Raw genomic sequence first — 16,207 nt, forward strand, 5'->3', positions numbered from 1 at the left:
ACTAATAGATCGGCAGAGTGCCCATGGCATAGCTGCAATGAACGACTGAATTATTTATTTTACATCGTGTCTGATACAGTGGTATCATCCCAAGCCCTGACCCCATTCAGACACCAACTCCGCAATATATACTGTGAAGGGAAGGAGACACGCCTCGTGTGAGAGGAGATCAGCCAACCAACAAGGGAACACTTCAAAAGGAACCGTGCAGCATTTGACCTTCACATCAATGCTTGCCATTTAATTTTCGTATCCTGCGTGGCCGAATTACGGTCGGGGGGGCATCATGATGCCCCCTGCCCTGAATTACCGTTGGCAGAAAAAGTCGTCGCCGCAAGTGGACTGCTGTTTTCATAGCCACTAGTCTCGGGAGAGAAGAGGTTGAGACCACGAGGCAAGGGGCGAACCCTATCGGTGCCACCATTCTGACCCGCTGGCACCTGCGGAGGCAGCGGATTTAGGCCCTGTTGCTGCTGCATGTCTACGGAGGGCCACCATTGTGACGAAGCTTCTAGCGTTGAGTTCTGAATATAGGTGTCCCAAGCATCCTGATGGCCGGTTAGTTCAGATGATTTTTCACACCGTCACATCCTACAAGAACACTTACCCAATCGAGATTAAGCTGCATATCAGGCATTTGCCCAAACATTGTGTTAAAAGGCGAAGGCGCCCCGGGCATATCTGCCGTCGTCCCGAACGCCCCCTGCGCGGGTAAAGGCGCCTCTGCCATCTTGTATGAGATGTCATTGAGGGATTGGTGGCCAGGGTTCATGGGGCTCATCCCGCTGCTGAGAAGGCCGAGGGTCATCGCCGCACTTTGTTTCTCATCCTGCGGCTCGAATGTCGGCGCGGCAGCAGTGCTCTCGGGGAATCCCAAGTTCAACTTGGCAAGCATCACCCCTAGAGCCCCTCCGGCTTTCCAAGCCTCCATTGTCTCGTCTTGCAGTTCCTCCCATATCTCCTTGGACCGCTGTAGAGCTGCCAACATTTCATCTCGTCGCTCTCTACCCCATGCATATGAGTCGTTAGAGACTCTGCCTGCAGCCTGGAGTCGCTGTCCATTATACAGATCGATGCATATGATGGTTGCGGCAAGGAGATAATCGGTAGAGCCAAGCGAGGTGACTCGGTTGTGTCGACTTCGTAGACGGCCCGTGGGCCGAGTCTCAGTATGAAGCAATGACTGATACCGCAGCAGCTCCATTGCAGAATCGATGCAGGTCCTCCTCGAGTATGTAAACCGAGGATTCTCACGTGCTCGGATAAGGTATTTTCGATGAAGGACACATTGTGCTTTGTGGTAAACACTTGCCACCTGGACGCCGTCAGTACCGAACAGAAGCATCGCGGGAGGAACTTACAGCAAATCGTGACAGTATGAGATTTGGCGATTCTAGCGGACAGTCTTCGATGGGACGAACAAGTAGGTGCTCCGGTATCAAGTCCCTGGCTCGACGAAGCTCAGCATCAAGCTCCATGACCTTGTCGTAGGATGCATTTTGGAGGGGAGAAGCCGACTCGGCGACACAGCCAAAGACAAATGACAGGCGTGATTTCGCAATGAGATAAGAGATCGGGGTGGGTTCATTCGGAGGACGGGATGGAGGAAGCTCCTGGCAGTTCTCGTCGAAATCGTCGTCATACAGGTTCCGGGGAAGATCCGTGTCACTGTCAGCGCTGCGAATCATGCTGGGCAGACCAATTTGCGAGGAACATAGGAGGTCGGCTTGCCGCACGAATGACCACACTCGACGGCGCATTTCACCTTGGAAAGGTGTGATGTTGGGAAACATTTTGGAGTCGCGATGATACCCCATCCGCATGGCCAGTCTCGTAATCACTCCTACCAGCACCCAAACTGATACGTCCGCTTCTCGAGTTTGGCAGAGGTCTCCATGAAGGTGGAATATTAAGCTCTCGATCAAGTTTGGATATGACTTGGTGTAATCCGCCAAGGTAAGGCATTGCGCAACAAGATTCCTAAATGTGCCAGCCATGTCTAGGGACTTTCCCCGGAACTCTGGTGGCTCATCTCCATCTCGATGGTAAGATAACATTGCAAGTCGCATCATGGCAAAGAGCATGGCAATCCAAACAGTACATGTCTGCGAAGGGTCTTCCCAGTGTTTGTTATACTGGAGCATAATTAGTACAATGCCTCTATGGTATGAGGCGCAATGATCGGCGGCCTACCTGAGCTTGAAACGTTGGTCCATGGAGAATGTCTGTTCCCTACGTCAGTATGGTCAGACACTACCCCGTAGGGGAAAGACATCGTTGGCTTACGAGTTGAAGGGTCATAGCAGCTGAAATAACGCGCAATAAGCATGTCCGTCGTGTACTTTGACGGAAAAGAAGACATAATTTCCGCCCGAGTCAGAGGTTTCGTTGCTCCAAATAACAATGCAGAGCCCGGGACATCGGTAGGAAGCTTGGTAGCCTTCAATTTTTCGGCCTGTTCCTCGTACTGTTTCTTGTGTGTCTGAAAGTAATTGCGGACTTCTGCTATCTATAAAGGATAATAAGCACACCGACCGAGCCTTCTCGCCGGGAAAGACCTACATCATTCATCACAGTCGCCCAATGAGCTTCGCTGAAATACCAAGACTTGTTGTTGTCCACCTTCATGATACCGAATGACTTCGTGACTTGCTCAGTGTCACTCTCCTCCGGGCCATTGGGTGATTCATCCTCTAGGTCTAAATCACCTGTGTGTGGTACCGAACCAGCGCTGCTGCTATTGCCTGATATCGCAGCAAGGGCCGCAGCTGGACCTGCGGCCTGTGATCCATTAGTCATTAACGACAGAACGAGGCTCTCCAGTCGATCGATCCGGTTCTGCATATCATCTGGAGAGCTTGAAGCAGACTGTTGGGGCGTATTCTTCTTTCGGACGTTCGCCTGGGCGTATGAGCATGACGTAGCATCGCCTCGCTTGACACAGTTCTCGCAAGGGTTTGCACGGTTACATTTTAGCCTGTTCATCGGTGATCAGTAACTAACGATATATTCAAGGTGTGCACAAATTCTCACTTCCTATGTCGGCAGGGTCCACAGGAGAGAGGCACCCGATTCCTTTTCCTGATAACCCTGAACTGCCCTTCTGGCGAGAATGCGCTAGCACTCGACGACGTTGTAGATGGAGGTGTGGGAGACATTCTGTAATATATGGTAGGGCCAGTCTCCAAGCCAGGAGGCCGTATTATGATATGCTTGCACTTTTATCGCTTAGTCCTCTAGACTCGTTTTGCGGGACACTGGAGCGAAGGATAAGCTCTAGTGGGAAACGGCGCGTTAATCCCTGCTAGCTGAAACCATCTAGGGACTCGTATGATACTAGGGGTAATATGGCCACGTCACAATGCGAGCCTGAGCAATGTTCCGGCGATCAGGTTGGCGAACTGTAAGAATGAGATGTGGCGAAGTACCGTATGAGATATTGACGGCGCGCGACTGCGGACACAGTCTCTTTGCTGTTTTACCCAGCACAGCTTGAGACGACACACGGCACAGGTCGCCCTCTAACCCGCAGGCAAGTAAACTTCACACAAATGTGGCCAGAGTCCTGGCTTGTCCGCAACGGCTTGAAGGGGGAACCGGCGGAAGGTGAAGTGCGCTGAGCACGAAGGAGGGGCGCGATAATACTGTGGATGCTTTGCGGTCTGTCCGGTAGCAACAGGAGCGTGCGATCAGACCACGACCACCCGGGCAGTGTCGAAAGCAATGCCAGGCGCGCTGGTTAAAATATCGAAGGTACCTGGGGAGATGAGCAAAGAGGTGGGAAAGTCGGGTTGGATAAGATGGCGCCTCCAGTGGAGGACGACGTCGTTGCTTTGCTTAGTGTTTAAGTTGGCTATCTCCGTTATCACCTTCTAAGGCGGTCAAAGATCTTGGGTAACGTATTTCACGGGTCGACCGACCGCACGGGTCATCCGACCGCCGCCCCGCTTTTCGACCATGCTCTACAACTTGAAGCCATTCGCAACAACGCAAAATTCATTATTTTTAATTTTCTTGGTGTTGACAATGTATAGAATATTGAGCTCTTGTATGGCCCTGAATATGATAGAAAGAATATGTTGGTGGAGCTTGTCTTGGCGTGTCTAAAGTTGAAGGTGCAGGACCTGTAGAGGGTCCTATCTCTGTATTCAAATGAGTATTTCTTATTGCTATAAGATCTATACCCTCTTGTATTGTAAGGCTGCCTGTAGGAGTCATCTGTTGCTTAAAACATGTCTTCTTCTTCTTCTCTTTTTTATTTGCAGCGCGGAGTTCATGGTTTTTAAGTGCCAGTTGTGTACAGTTGTATAGAGAGATCTGGGCGCCTTTAATAATTTGTTGTAGGATATGTTTTGAAGGTGTAGAGGGACTCTGCGATCTCCATTAATTTGGATATGCGGGTAGAGTTGAAACGGTTGCGATCAACACGACAGTAATCAACGCGGCCGTAACCAACGTGTCCATACTCAACACGGCCACTATCTGCACGGGCACGACCTAAACGGCCTAATTCGACTTCACTAAGTATATGTCTTCCTCTTTTTAAAAGCGTTTTAAATGACTCTGCCTGTCTCTGTAATTGTTTGACTGTATATGGTGTTGCAAGCGCGGAGGAGGTCGCAGATTGCCCCCCGCGGCTTGGGGGGGGTGTCGGCATATATAGTATAATATTAAGCTTTTCAAGGACTTTTTCAGGGTAAAATGGGTGTATTCCGGCTGCAGTGAAGCCGCTTTAAATATTCTGAGGCTTAAAGACCTCCCGGTGAGTGATGGGATACTTAGATAAGAAGTCAAGCTTGTCAATATGATTATATGAAAGTCGTATTCTTGACTCAATAAGGCGGCTATACACCTGCTTCAGTGGTCCAAAACAGCTAATATCAAGAGATTGTAGAAGGTGAGATGAGTGAGCAGGCATGCAGACGGGAATAACTTCATTATTCTTGCAGAGCTTGTCGAATTCAGGTGTTAAATGACTCCCATGGCTGTTAAGAATAAGGAGTCTATATCGGCCGACTTTTCGAGTATTTGTAGCAGGTAAGAAGACCTCTTTAAGTCATTGCAGGCTAATGTTATCATTTGTCCATCTGTTTGCTGATAATTTAATATGCTAGTTGTGTGGGAGGTTATATTTATTAAACCATCTTTTTATATAGACTTTTCTCTTGAAAATTATGGTGGAGGGAATACTCCATCCTATTAAATTGATATACTCAATTATTGTCACCTATTCGCGTTGGCCTGGCTGTATAAGATGAGGTTTACCAGGCATGTTGGCTCTTATCATGATCTTTATAGTTGTAATTATTCCTATTGCAAAGCCTGTTTTGTTAAAGTTAAAGATATCTTTATTTAATATTCCAAACTCCGTCTGTATGTCTTGTAGGGTTGTAAACCAGTCCTGTAAAAGCTTTGGATTCTTGTATTTAGCTCTTTTATAGGCGTACTTTCTGGTGAATTGACAGCTAATCTCTTCACGGTGTTGTATAAAGGTGGTAACCTAGTTCTTGCTAACAGGGTTAAAGGAGGAGGGGTCTGCGGTTGTAGGATTATATTTGTTATTTCTTGTACTTGAGCAGGTTGTGGAGTAACTCCATGTTGATCACGCGATAGAATTCACTGTATTAGAGTATCTTCTTGAATTTCAGAGAGTTTAAGGTTATGGTTGCAGCGTTTTAATTGAAATTCAATTCTCTGTACACGGTCGCGGAGGGTTCTGTATGAGATATTATAGGCGCGTGCTGTTGGATGAATCTTACGTTTTTTATCATCTTTTAAATATTTAATTGCAAGTTGGATCCGGCCCTCTTGCTCAATTAATTCTTGACGATTTTTCTTTCGATTTGGAGTCATGGTGGTTGGTTGAATAGAGAGGTGCCGAACACGCGATGACTTTTTGACGCGGCGGTCGGATGACCCGTGCGGTCGGTCGACCCGTGAAATACGGTAACTATTGGAAACACCACAGCTGACGTAAGGCTGGAGGGGGGAAATCGTTCACTTGAAAGAAGATGGGTGAGGATAAGGTTCCGAAGAAGACAAGACACAGACGACAATTTAGGCCTGCATAGGACACGGTTATGTAAGACGGCTATCCAATTACTCCTGCGCAAGACTCCGTATCTGCGTGAGGCTTGTCTCTCGTGGTCGAGCAGGCTGGACCCGGCTGCAGTGGTCTTTCGTCTAGGGGTCCGCCTCGGATCCTTGGGCAATCAAGCTACCTACTCATCTGCTCGGCGAATCCGAAAGTGGACAGTCGGTTGACTCACATTATTATTCTTATAGTCGTCTGTTGACTGTTTCAACTATCGATCTACTGGCCATGTAGTATCTAAGTAGGTATGTACTACCTACTCCGTATGGCGTAATATCACTGAGACTTATTCTGGTGGAGTTATTTTTCCGGAGTCTGGGGAGTCTGAAGAGTAGTCCATAGGAGATATCAAGATCATCTAGGTCCTGGCCCGCAGGCGACTGCGGTGCCATATAAAGCACCTATCTAATAATGAAGCTGAACATCCCTGGTGAGAGCTGACAGTACCATCACATTCCTCCGTACGGAGTACACAATACGAGTATTAAGGAGAACCAATCAGAAGCCTGAAACTCGTGCAAGTGCTGCTCAGACTCAGTGCCACTTACAGTAGTACTAGTACGTATCTGTGTAACACGCTTTGCAAATGAGGATAAGCCTAGTAAAGAATGCCAACACTCTTCGTAGAGGTGTGAATTATTTACGAATCATGGGTTAACTGCTGAAGAGGGTAAACCTTCCATTTACTTAGTATTAGTAGTCCTGTGTAAACTGCCCGGTGATGGACCGGAAGGCTGACCCGGCCAGTGTGGGTGGGCCCCTCTGCGGCCATCCTGCCAATCCATGGAAGACGCAGTCAGCTGTCAGAAAGGATAATTCCCGATGGGTGCACCATTCCTTCTCCTTTCCCCGACATCGTGTGAAACCTGGGCTGAACTATGGAAATGTCCTCGGTTGGTGGATATGGACTGTGAAGAGGCTGTCAGCCATCGGGAACCCCCCAACGTCATTCCCTCTCATCGGCGACTGCCTTCCCCAGTCATCCTGGACGAATGAGATAATGGATGTATCAGATAAGTCCCCGGGATCTATCCCCTTCACCGCATGCACCTTCACTTGGCCAACTCAGTCCGCATGGCTCCTTGCTGCAGCAACACGCCGTGTCCTGTGAAAGCTCAGATCACTGCCTGAGGTAGGGGGTTTTTAGGCGTACTAAATTCTCCAAGTCCCCATGCACCCCAACCTTGTTTCTTTCTACTATCTCTTTTCATACAAACACACTACCTACCTTTTCAGTACTCTGATCCTAAAACCTTGCCTAAATTCTATCTTCGCCATCTTCTACTAGCAATAAAGTAGAACCACCATGTCCTCTCAAGGTGCCCCTGGTCAGGGACCTGGTAAAGGGGGCAACCGCGGCGGCGGCGGAGGAAGAGGTCGAGGTGCAGGAGGAGGAAGAGGACGAGGGGGAGGAGGAGAACGTGGCAGAGGTGGAGAACGTGGGAGAGGTGGAGAACGTGGGAGAGGAGGAGGAGGGTTCCGTTTCAGTGGAGGAGGAGAAGGCTCAACCACCAATCTTCCCATTCGTCCTGGTCCCGACGATGGCAACTCCAGAGGTTGGGGTCGTGGAAGGGGCCGTGGCGATGGACGTGGTCGCGGTCGCGGTGGTGGTGGTGGAGGTGGAGGTGGAGGATCACGACCAGAACCCGCGTTGTATTCGTAAGTATTATTTTCACGCGTCAGGCTATCTTGGGTCTCAATATAACTGGATGGCCCTTTATTTTAGTCCACCGGGTGGAATCCCTATGCCCAATCCTGAGGTCGCGAAGGTGGAAGACGCTGTTGCCACAGCTCTAGCAAAGAAAACGCAGCGGTCGACTGACTGGCCAGAGCGGCCCGGATTTGGCACGCGAGGAACGCCTGTCTTACTTTACGCCAACTACTTTGAGCTCAAATCGGTGGGCAACCAGCTGCATCGCTATCATCTCGATATTCAAGGTGACACGGCCAACAAGAAGCCTGCTGGCAAGAAAGCCCGTCACATTGTGCGGTTGTTTATTGAAGAACATCTTTCCAAGTACCAGGACCAAGTTGTCACGGATTACATGTCCACAATTATTACAGCTGTCGAGTTCCTGGGAGGAAAGGAGCCAAAGGATTTTGATGTTCGATATCGTGATGAACACGAAGATGAGTACCCTGAGCAGCCAAAGGTCTACCGGGTGAAGTGCCAGTTCACGGGCACCCTCTACCCAAGACACTTGTTGGATTACTTGACTTCGTCGAATGCGTCCGCCATGTTCAAAGACAAGGCAGATGTCATCCAGGCCATGAACATCATTCTGGGTCATCAACCCAAGAGCGATCCGAAAATCTCTTCCGTGGGAGCAAATAGGCATTTCGCCATCGGTGAAGGTGCGGAGAAATACGACCTGGGCCATGCGCTTGAGGCTTTCCGCGGCTATTTTGTCAGCGTTCGTGCCGCAACTGCGCGTGTTTTGGTAAATGTGCAAGTGAAGTATATTGCTTGTCACCAGGGAGGTCCGCTGAGTAATGTCATGCGTGCGTATCCATATCGAGGCTTGCTCCGTGTCCTGAAAGGCTTGAGGGTTCGGGTGACCCATATCGAGAGACGCAACAAGAAGGGTGAACTGGTTCCAAGAATCAAGCGCATTTCCAACGTGGCTACCGTGCGCGATGGAGCCGGGTTGGAGCATCGCCCTAAAGTAGCTCGGGACGGCGCAGGGCCCGAGGATGTGCAGTTCTTCCTAGATAAACCTGTCCATCCGGTGAAGCAGTCTGCTAAGGCAAGGCCCCTGCCTATTGGCTATGTTAGTGTTGCCCAATTCTTCAAGCACAGTGAGTGTTCCCTCCGAGCCTATTATAGTGTTTGGTACCTAACATACTCATTCCAAGTTTATGATATCAAATCTACCCCTGGCAGTCCCGTTGTGAATGTCGGGACAAAAGAGAGGCCCAGCTACTTGCCTGTTGAAGTGTGTCAAGTTGAGCCCGGTCAGCCGGCAAATACCAAACTCTCGCCTGAACAAACCAGTTCTATGATCCGCTTTGCTGTGCGACCTCCTAACGCAAATGCCGAGTCGATTGTGACTCAGGGTACGGATGTGCTCGGTCTCGAAGGGTCTAAGAACCCAATCCTCGTGAGTACTTCGCCAAACATTTCTTTCGTGAATGATCATTGATGTATCTGTCTAGGCGCAATTTGGCGTCGAGAACGAACTTCAGCTGATCACAGTACTTGGTCGAGTACTCCCGGCGCCCAAGCTCTACTACAAAGGTTTTAAGGGCTCTAAGTCCACTGAAATCGGCCCTAAGTTTGGAAGTTGGAACATGCGTGAAGCGAAATTGTCCTCACCATGCCGAGTGCCTTCTTGGGCGTTGGTTGTACTTACATTTTCAAAGGAGAACCCAGCATACGCCAAACCCGAGGTTGAACCTGCCGTAACCTTTACCAAGGTGTTGCAGGATCTTGGCATGAACGTCTCAAAGCCAGATCATTGTTCCGTGGTTAATTTCCAACAGCCTAAGGAAGACCATTACAAGGCAGGGTTGGATAAGGCCGTTTCCGGGCTGATGAACGGAGAGAAGCCTCCCCGATTAATTGTGTTTGTCCTTCCGTCTCAGGACACAGTCCTCTATAACTGCATCAAGGGGATCTGTGATCTGGATTATGGCGTTCACAATGTCAACTTTGTTGGCTCAAAGGCAAAACAATCGGAACGAAAATCCGAACAAGCTCTGGCCCAATATTACGCAAATATCGGCCTTAAGATCAATCTCAAACTGGGAGGGGTCAACCAGCTCATTGAGGCCAAAGAGCTAGGCATCATTGGAGAGGGTAAGACAATGCTCGTCGGTATTGATGTTACCCATCCTTCTCCTGGTTCCTCGTCCAACGCTCCCAGCGTCGCCGGCATGGTCGCCTCCATCAACTCGTCTCTTGCTCAATGGCCTGCGGAACTCCGAGTGCAAGAAGGCCGTAAAGAGATGGTGGCTGAGCTAGACTCAATGCTGAAGGTTCATCTCAGGCGCTGGGCCCGCAACAACAAGAACGCCTACCCGGAGAATATCATCGTGTACCGAGATGGTGTCTCTGAAGGCCAATACGATCTTGTAGTGCAACAAGAGCTTCCCCTTCTGAAGACAGCCTGCAAGGAAATGTACCCAGCTTCCGACACTCAGAAGGGTCTTCCCCGTATCTCCGTCGTGGTTGTAGGCAAACGCCACCACACGCGGTTCTATCCAACAAAAGACATGGAACGCAATGGAAACCCCCGCAACGGCACTGTCGTCGACCGCGGCGTGACCGAAGCCCGGAATTGGGATTTTTACCTACAGGCGCATTATGCTATACAGGGCACCGCTCGACCGGCGCACTACTTCACCGTCTGGGATGAGATCTTCCGCAATAGAAAAGTGCAGCCCCCCTACAAGAACGCCGCCGATGTGTTGGAAAATCTAACACACCATATGTGCTACCTTTACGGCAGAGCCACCAAGGCCGTCAGCATCTGCCCTCCCGCATACTACGCAGACCTGGTATGCACCCGGGCCCGTTGCTACCTCAGCAAGGTCTTCGACCAAGCCGAGACAGCGAGCTCATCCGCCGGTAGCGCCGTCGCAGCGATTGAGAACAAGGCCGTGACCATCCATGCAAATCTGCATGACACAATGTTCTACATCTAGCGCGATGTCAAATTGCATCAACCTAGGTTGGAAGCAATTGAGAGCTCTTATCATGTCGGATATTGTTAAAGTTACTCCCCTTCCTCCCCCGGGTCCATCCAACCAACCATGCATTCATCCGCAGCCAACAAACCAATAATTACCCCCCTTATCAATTACCATTACCATTACCATCGTTGGCTTTGGTTCTGAGTTTTTTTGGGTAACTTTTGTGAATGTTTGTTGTTTGTTTCTTTGGTCCCGACACGATTGGAGTTATCTTGTTCACTATCTGATGATTCTGAGTGGCAACCAACCTCCCCCCTCCCCGATTTTTTTTTTTTTTTTTTTTAACCAAAAAAATTTTCCTTCTTACCCTCCTTTGTTTATCGACAACTTTCTTGTTGTTTGTTGTCTTCTGATTTGGTGGTTTGTGGATGAATGAGATGAGTCTCCAGTTCAGGGTGAGTTGAGATGCGAAACGTGTGTACTACCTATTGTTAGATTGCGGCCGACTTGGATGTCATGTGGCATAGTACATGGATGGTACCAGTCCTTTCTAGGATAGTGATAGCTGATCAATTGAACTGGATTATTATTATGAATTTTTCTTCGTCGTAGGTGAGTAAGCTAGCTAGTTACTGCCTACCGGGTACGTACTATGTTATTATTGATATCTGGGTAAGATTATAAGCTTATATCCGCACGTCATTTTTGAACTGTCTATGTGGGATCAAGGTGAAGAGTTTATTTATTTAGCAAACAAGCTAGAGATGTTAAGTGTGAATTCAAGACTAGAAATGGAAGCAAAAAAAAGCTAAATTACATAAAGTAGAATGATGATATTGAACTTGGCAGAATACACAGCTGGAAAGGCAAAATGGAAAGGAACAGGGGCAATTTATCATAGATCCGTGCATGCGTTGACTCTGCTATCGTTCACGGCGGGAATAAGTATCATATGCAGGCTTTTAGGTACGCTCTCTAGTAAAATGCGAGGGGAAGACTTGTTGTCGCGGGATGAATGTAACAAGGAGCGTATGCTCGAGCCCAGTACATTGCAGGTAGACACTGGTGTAGACGTCCAGCTCATTGGATTGATAATTTATTTGTTTTCACCCATGTCCCAGCTGCGTTGGTTGACAGATCGCACGGATCGACGCTGAGGGGGCGTCATCTTCACGGGCGGCTTCGGTGACTCAATGGTGTCCCAGGACGATTCCATGTTCTTCAAAGCTCTCTGTCGGTCACCGGGGATTGGCTTTTGGTTCTCGCGGTTAGGCTGGTGCTTCCGTGGTGAATCGGCCATAGACCAGTGAGTTTCAAATTCATTCTTACGGTTAGGTCCGTTGTTGACTGCCGACAGTGGGGCGTTCTCATTCCCCTCGTTATCGTTGAACAGGTGGTTCTTGTAGAGACCCATTCCCTTGTTCTGGTAGGAGCTGATGATACGGGGGCCATTCTTGTCCTCCTCCTGGACGTCTGTCAGTTGGAAGTGAGTTTCGGCGTCAGGACGAGCATGGACCACCCGGGGCCTGACGGGGGGCGAGGTGAGGTCCGGCTCATCATCGCTCCAGCCAAAATGACGGATTTCTTCCCCGCGAAGCTGACGCTTAGGCTTCTCCGGTGTCACAAAATCATCAAAGTCCCAGTGAGGTGCCTGGCGCGACACAGGACGACCGGGTTTTTCGTGGATCTCGCGTTGGCTATTGTCAGCACCTAGCTCAAAGTGGTCGAATCGCTTGGGATGAGCCCGGTAGGCGATTTGCTCGTGGCCTCCCTCCCCAGCTCCCGCCTCTTCATTGTCGAAGATACGGGAGCCCTGGTAGTTCTTGCCTGCACCAGTCCTGGCGGTGTTCTTGGACCGAGACGGCGACGCTTCGATGGCATCGAGGTCCACGTCATCATGGTCACCAAAAATCTCGTTGTACTCACGCTGCTGGGGCTGTGCAGACGCTGGGGCACGGGGTGGGCGCACCGGGTCACTTCGGTCCTTACCGGGGGAGAGGAGTTCGAAGAGCGAGTCAGCTGCGTGGGGGTCCTTGATATGTTTCTTTCCCGGGGAAGCCTGTTTGCTAGGTTCCTCGCGGTCGTTACTCTCCTTCGCGGTCTCCGTGGGCAATGAGGATGTAGGAGCAGGTCCGTCGTCAGCTGGGCCGGAGGCAACCGAGGATTTGATCAGGCGAATCTGATCCTTAGGTTCGCGAACTGGCCAGGCGCGCCCACGGGAACCGATCACATCGACCTGTTTCAGTAGCGATGCTTGGTCCCAGTAGATTCGGACATTCTGGATCTGATTCTGCGAATTGAAGCGAACGATGTGGATCTGTTTACACGGACGAGGCACATCTTGTCAGAAGAAGTGGGGAGGAGGTATCGAGAAGTCAAAAGGCGCATACGTACCGTGGGGAAAGTCGCGACGTGGCCAGCCAGGAAGTTATCGTCAAGCGAGGGAAGATACGCCCCGCCGTTTCCAGAAACAAACTCGAGGGTGGTTTCAATGTCCAGACAGAGGGAGTTGGCGCTCTCGATGAGGTCCAGGACGTTCTCCGACTTGGTTTTGATGCCTTTCTGCTGCTTAGTGAGATGGTTGACCACCGCGGATGCGCCGTCCAGCTTGGTGGTGGTGGTGATATAGATCAACGACGCATCGGAGGCCAGGGGCGCCGACCTGGGATCGGCTAGGAAACGCCGGTAGACGTCTTTCAAAGACATGGTCACCTCCAAGTAGAACTAATATGGCCGAAACGAATGTGAAGAGATAGGTTGGGCAAAGGAAAGACACAGGGGAATCGGAGGAGGGAGAATGGTGACAGGCCGAGGGAAAGAAAGCAAGCAAGCAAACAAGCCAGCCATCAAACGAGAGAGGGAAGGGGGAACCGCCCGTCGCTGGTGGGCGCGAACCACGGTTGGGGCCTTGCAGAGCCCGATTAACTTCAGTCAAGTGCAGTCCGACTGCTGGAAGTAGCCTGGAGAGGAATGCAGGCAACATCCAGAGCAAGGGACAACAACAACAATCAAAAGAACCGGGGAACTCGGGTCAACCGATTTACAACCAACCGCCTTCTACGGTCCCCATTCACAGCTAAGTACTACATAAGGTCCCCCTTTAGGGACGGAGGAGGGATTTTTCATGAAGATTCGGGCTATTCCAGATGGATGCCCTTTACCCCAACTGCAGCCGTAATTGCCATGTATCATGCCCGGGCAGTACATCCGGGCCACTCAGTGTGGTGAATCCGACCACTCCGCCCATCACTTAGAATGCCCATCGGGCTGCTTCACCACCACAAATGATCGATTCACAAGATTCATGACCGCCATGGTTTGAACTCATTCAGAGCTCCTCTCTGAGCCCTGAGGCCCATCCCAATCTCAGAAATCGCCCACCACGCTAAGGACTGGGGAAGCCACGCGCACGGCTCCGACGATGGACAGGTGGACACACCAGCGTTTCACGATGGGCCACCGGCGCCCGCGTCTCTCCGGCAACTGCTTGGGCTCGGAGGGATTCATTATTCGTGCTGCCTGCCACACTGCCTTTGCCCGCATCATTCCCTGCTCTAGACCCTAAAATGGGCCAACGATCGACTCCAGACTAGCATAGAAGGTATCTAGGTACTACCTATCCAGCCAACATCAAAGGACAAAGATCTGTATCGTCTACTGTATGTATTGGTTTATTATTCTATTTTCCGCCTTTTGTCCTGCAATCCGTTTTCGCATTTTCCCGCCTTAGAAATACATATACTTTCCTTTTTGGCTGCCATGGGTCTTAGGAAATGCCCACTCCTCCCTGTCATAGTTTCTCTGGTTGATACAGATCCTAGTGTAGCCGAAAGCAGACAGCCCCGTTCGCCTGCGCGGGCCGCTGCAAAAAGGCACGATATCATGTCTTTTGATGATATCCAGGCCCCAGACTCTGCTTTGGGCGCGCTCTCATCATTCTCCCCCATGAGCGCATCTCCTTACGAAGCAGATACCATTCAACATGGTCGTCTCTATATGAAGATAGTAAGTAGTAGGGAAAGGTGTCGACGATCCTATCGGTCAAGCGGTATCAGTCATTAGGGTAAATGGTGGAGTTTGGTGGCTCATCGCAATCGCATTACAATGGTCTGGTAGAGTAGTATGAATCAGTAAACCTGGATCGCTCCAAAGCCACGGTCAAAGACGTAATTGGGTACTCACCCTAGATAATCTTCCTTAATGGTTCCAATGGCGTTGATAGCCGCAACATCAGGCTTCACACCAAGGATCTTTAGCCGTAGACTGGTGCCCTTCTCGATGACTTGATCTGCATGGTCCGTATACTGGGGTGGTACTGTGTTGGGTTCCCACTTGATATCGGAAGGAATGTTCTTGCCAACTTGTTAGCATCCGAGTCCAGGAGGCCCAACTCAACTCAATCGACATACTTTCCGTGCAATGAAAACAGACAATGGGCCGGCCAAAGTAAAGATTCCAGTAGGCTTGACAGATGTCACAATCGCGTCGACCTATATGTTAATGGTCATAATCAGGGGCATTCTTAATTCAGCGCGACATCCAAAACATACGGTCTCTCCGCGGAAGGGCTTCCATATAATTGCCCGGTACTTGATGGTATATTCTGCTTGCCCACTTCCTGGAAGTACCCGTCCTTCGCCAATGTCTACCATGTCCATCACACAAATCACGAAATGGTCACCCGTACAACGTCCTTCTTCTTCCTCGTTTAACCGGTTGATGAGGTATTCGCGCATATTGGGTCCAAAGTAGGACGGGTGCAAGGTGATAACCTTGATCTCCTCTTTGAGAAAGAACATGTCGCAAGCTTGTGATTCCCGAAAGTATAATACAAAATTTCGTTTCGACAGGCGGGGTGAGGGGATGCGGTTAACGCGACTGATCGGATGTGTCTTGCTGCGCGCCAGAGGTTGGTTGAAGATGTTTGGGGATCTCGATCGGCTCGTGCGTAAGGTCAAAGCGACTCGCTAATGAACGAATGGTGCGATGGATATATTTGCGACAACAGGATGAACACTTGCAGTCAATACTGGATGGCAAGATATCCACGACTTGGAACCAGAACACGTCGTCAGCAGATGATATTGAGATGGGAGCGCGCAACCAGGATAAAGAGCGCAGATGAGAGCAATGTCAGGCGAGAGACCCTGCCTTCAAGCAATATCAGACAGGAGAAGGAACAGCCACCAGATAATTCGACACCAAAGTCATAGCGGTCATGGATTCTGGTGTCTGCTTCACCCGAGTTGGATACTCTCACGTGACCACCTGAAAGGGCCTTGAATGCATTACACAGTGATACACCATACCGGGGAATTTAGGGTGCAACTTGGTGCACAACCGGTCATGACAAGACGCATCGTGTAATCAATCACAATATCCTCGGCCCCTCTACTGCTGCACCGAAGTTACCTAGGCCGGAATGACGTCTGCACGAGCATAGAGTCAGGAACAAATGATAAATGTCTTATCTCTCCA

General features: G+C 50.0%; 4 protein-coding genes across 4 annotated transcripts; 1 reads left to right on the forward strand and 3 right to left on the reverse strand.

Moving 5' to 3' along the window:
• Positions 1–223: 223 nt before the first annotated feature.
• On the reverse strand, positions 224–3,655 carry BO94DRAFT_263166 (Zn(II)2Cys6 transcription factor). The gene is made up of 7 exons (XM_025606508.1): positions 3,034–3,655; positions 2,563–2,977; positions 2,287–2,509; positions 2,194–2,225; positions 1,362–2,135; positions 608–1,315; positions 224–548 (listed from the first exon to the last, which is right to left on the reverse strand). The coding sequence occupies exons 1-7, from the start codon at positions 3,156–3,158 to the stop codon at positions 285–287; spliced, it is 2,541 nt and encodes an 846-aa protein (XP_025462833.1). The 5' UTR covers positions 3,159–3,655; the 3' UTR covers positions 224–284.
• Positions 3,656–7,803: 4,148 nt separating this feature from the next.
• On the forward strand, positions 7,804–10,741 carry BO94DRAFT_476734 (putative RNA interference and gene silencing protein (Qde2); the record flags this gene model as incomplete). Its single annotated transcript, XM_025608612.1, has 3 exons — positions 7,804–8,893; positions 8,951–9,195; positions 9,251–10,741. 3 exons carry the CDS (start codon positions 7,804–7,806, stop codon positions 10,739–10,741), a joined length of 2,826 nt encoding a protein of 941 aa, XP_025462834.1.
• A 1,084-nt stretch (positions 10,742–11,825) lies between these two features.
• On the reverse strand, positions 11,826–13,435 carry BO94DRAFT_590051 (uncharacterized protein; the record flags this gene model as incomplete). Its single annotated transcript, XM_025615991.1, has 2 exons — positions 11,826–13,046; positions 13,124–13,435. The coding sequence occupies 2 exons, from the start codon at positions 13,433–13,435 to the stop codon at positions 11,826–11,828; spliced, it is 1,533 nt and encodes a 510-aa protein (XP_025462835.1).
• Positions 13,436–14,385: 950 nt separating this feature from the next.
• BO94DRAFT_539620 (DNA-directed RNA polymerase II subunit RPB7) lies at positions 14,386–15,980 on the reverse strand. Its single transcript, XM_025612735.1, has 4 exons — positions 15,280–15,980; positions 15,139–15,219; positions 14,912–15,081; positions 14,386–14,838 (listed from the first exon to the last, which is right to left on the reverse strand). Exons 1-4 carry the CDS (start codon positions 15,526–15,528, stop codon positions 14,829–14,831), a joined length of 510 nt encoding a protein of 169 aa, XP_025462836.1. The 5' UTR covers positions 15,529–15,980; the 3' UTR covers positions 14,386–14,828.
• Between the last annotated feature and the right edge of the window lie 227 nt (positions 15,981–16,207).

This window comes from Aspergillus sclerotioniger (assembly GCF_003184525.1).
Source record: "Aspergillus sclerotioniger CBS 115572 chromosome Unknown BO94scaffold_37, whole genome shotgun sequence".
NCBI lineage: Eukaryota > Fungi > Ascomycota > Eurotiomycetes > Eurotiales > Aspergillaceae > Aspergillus > Aspergillus sclerotioniger.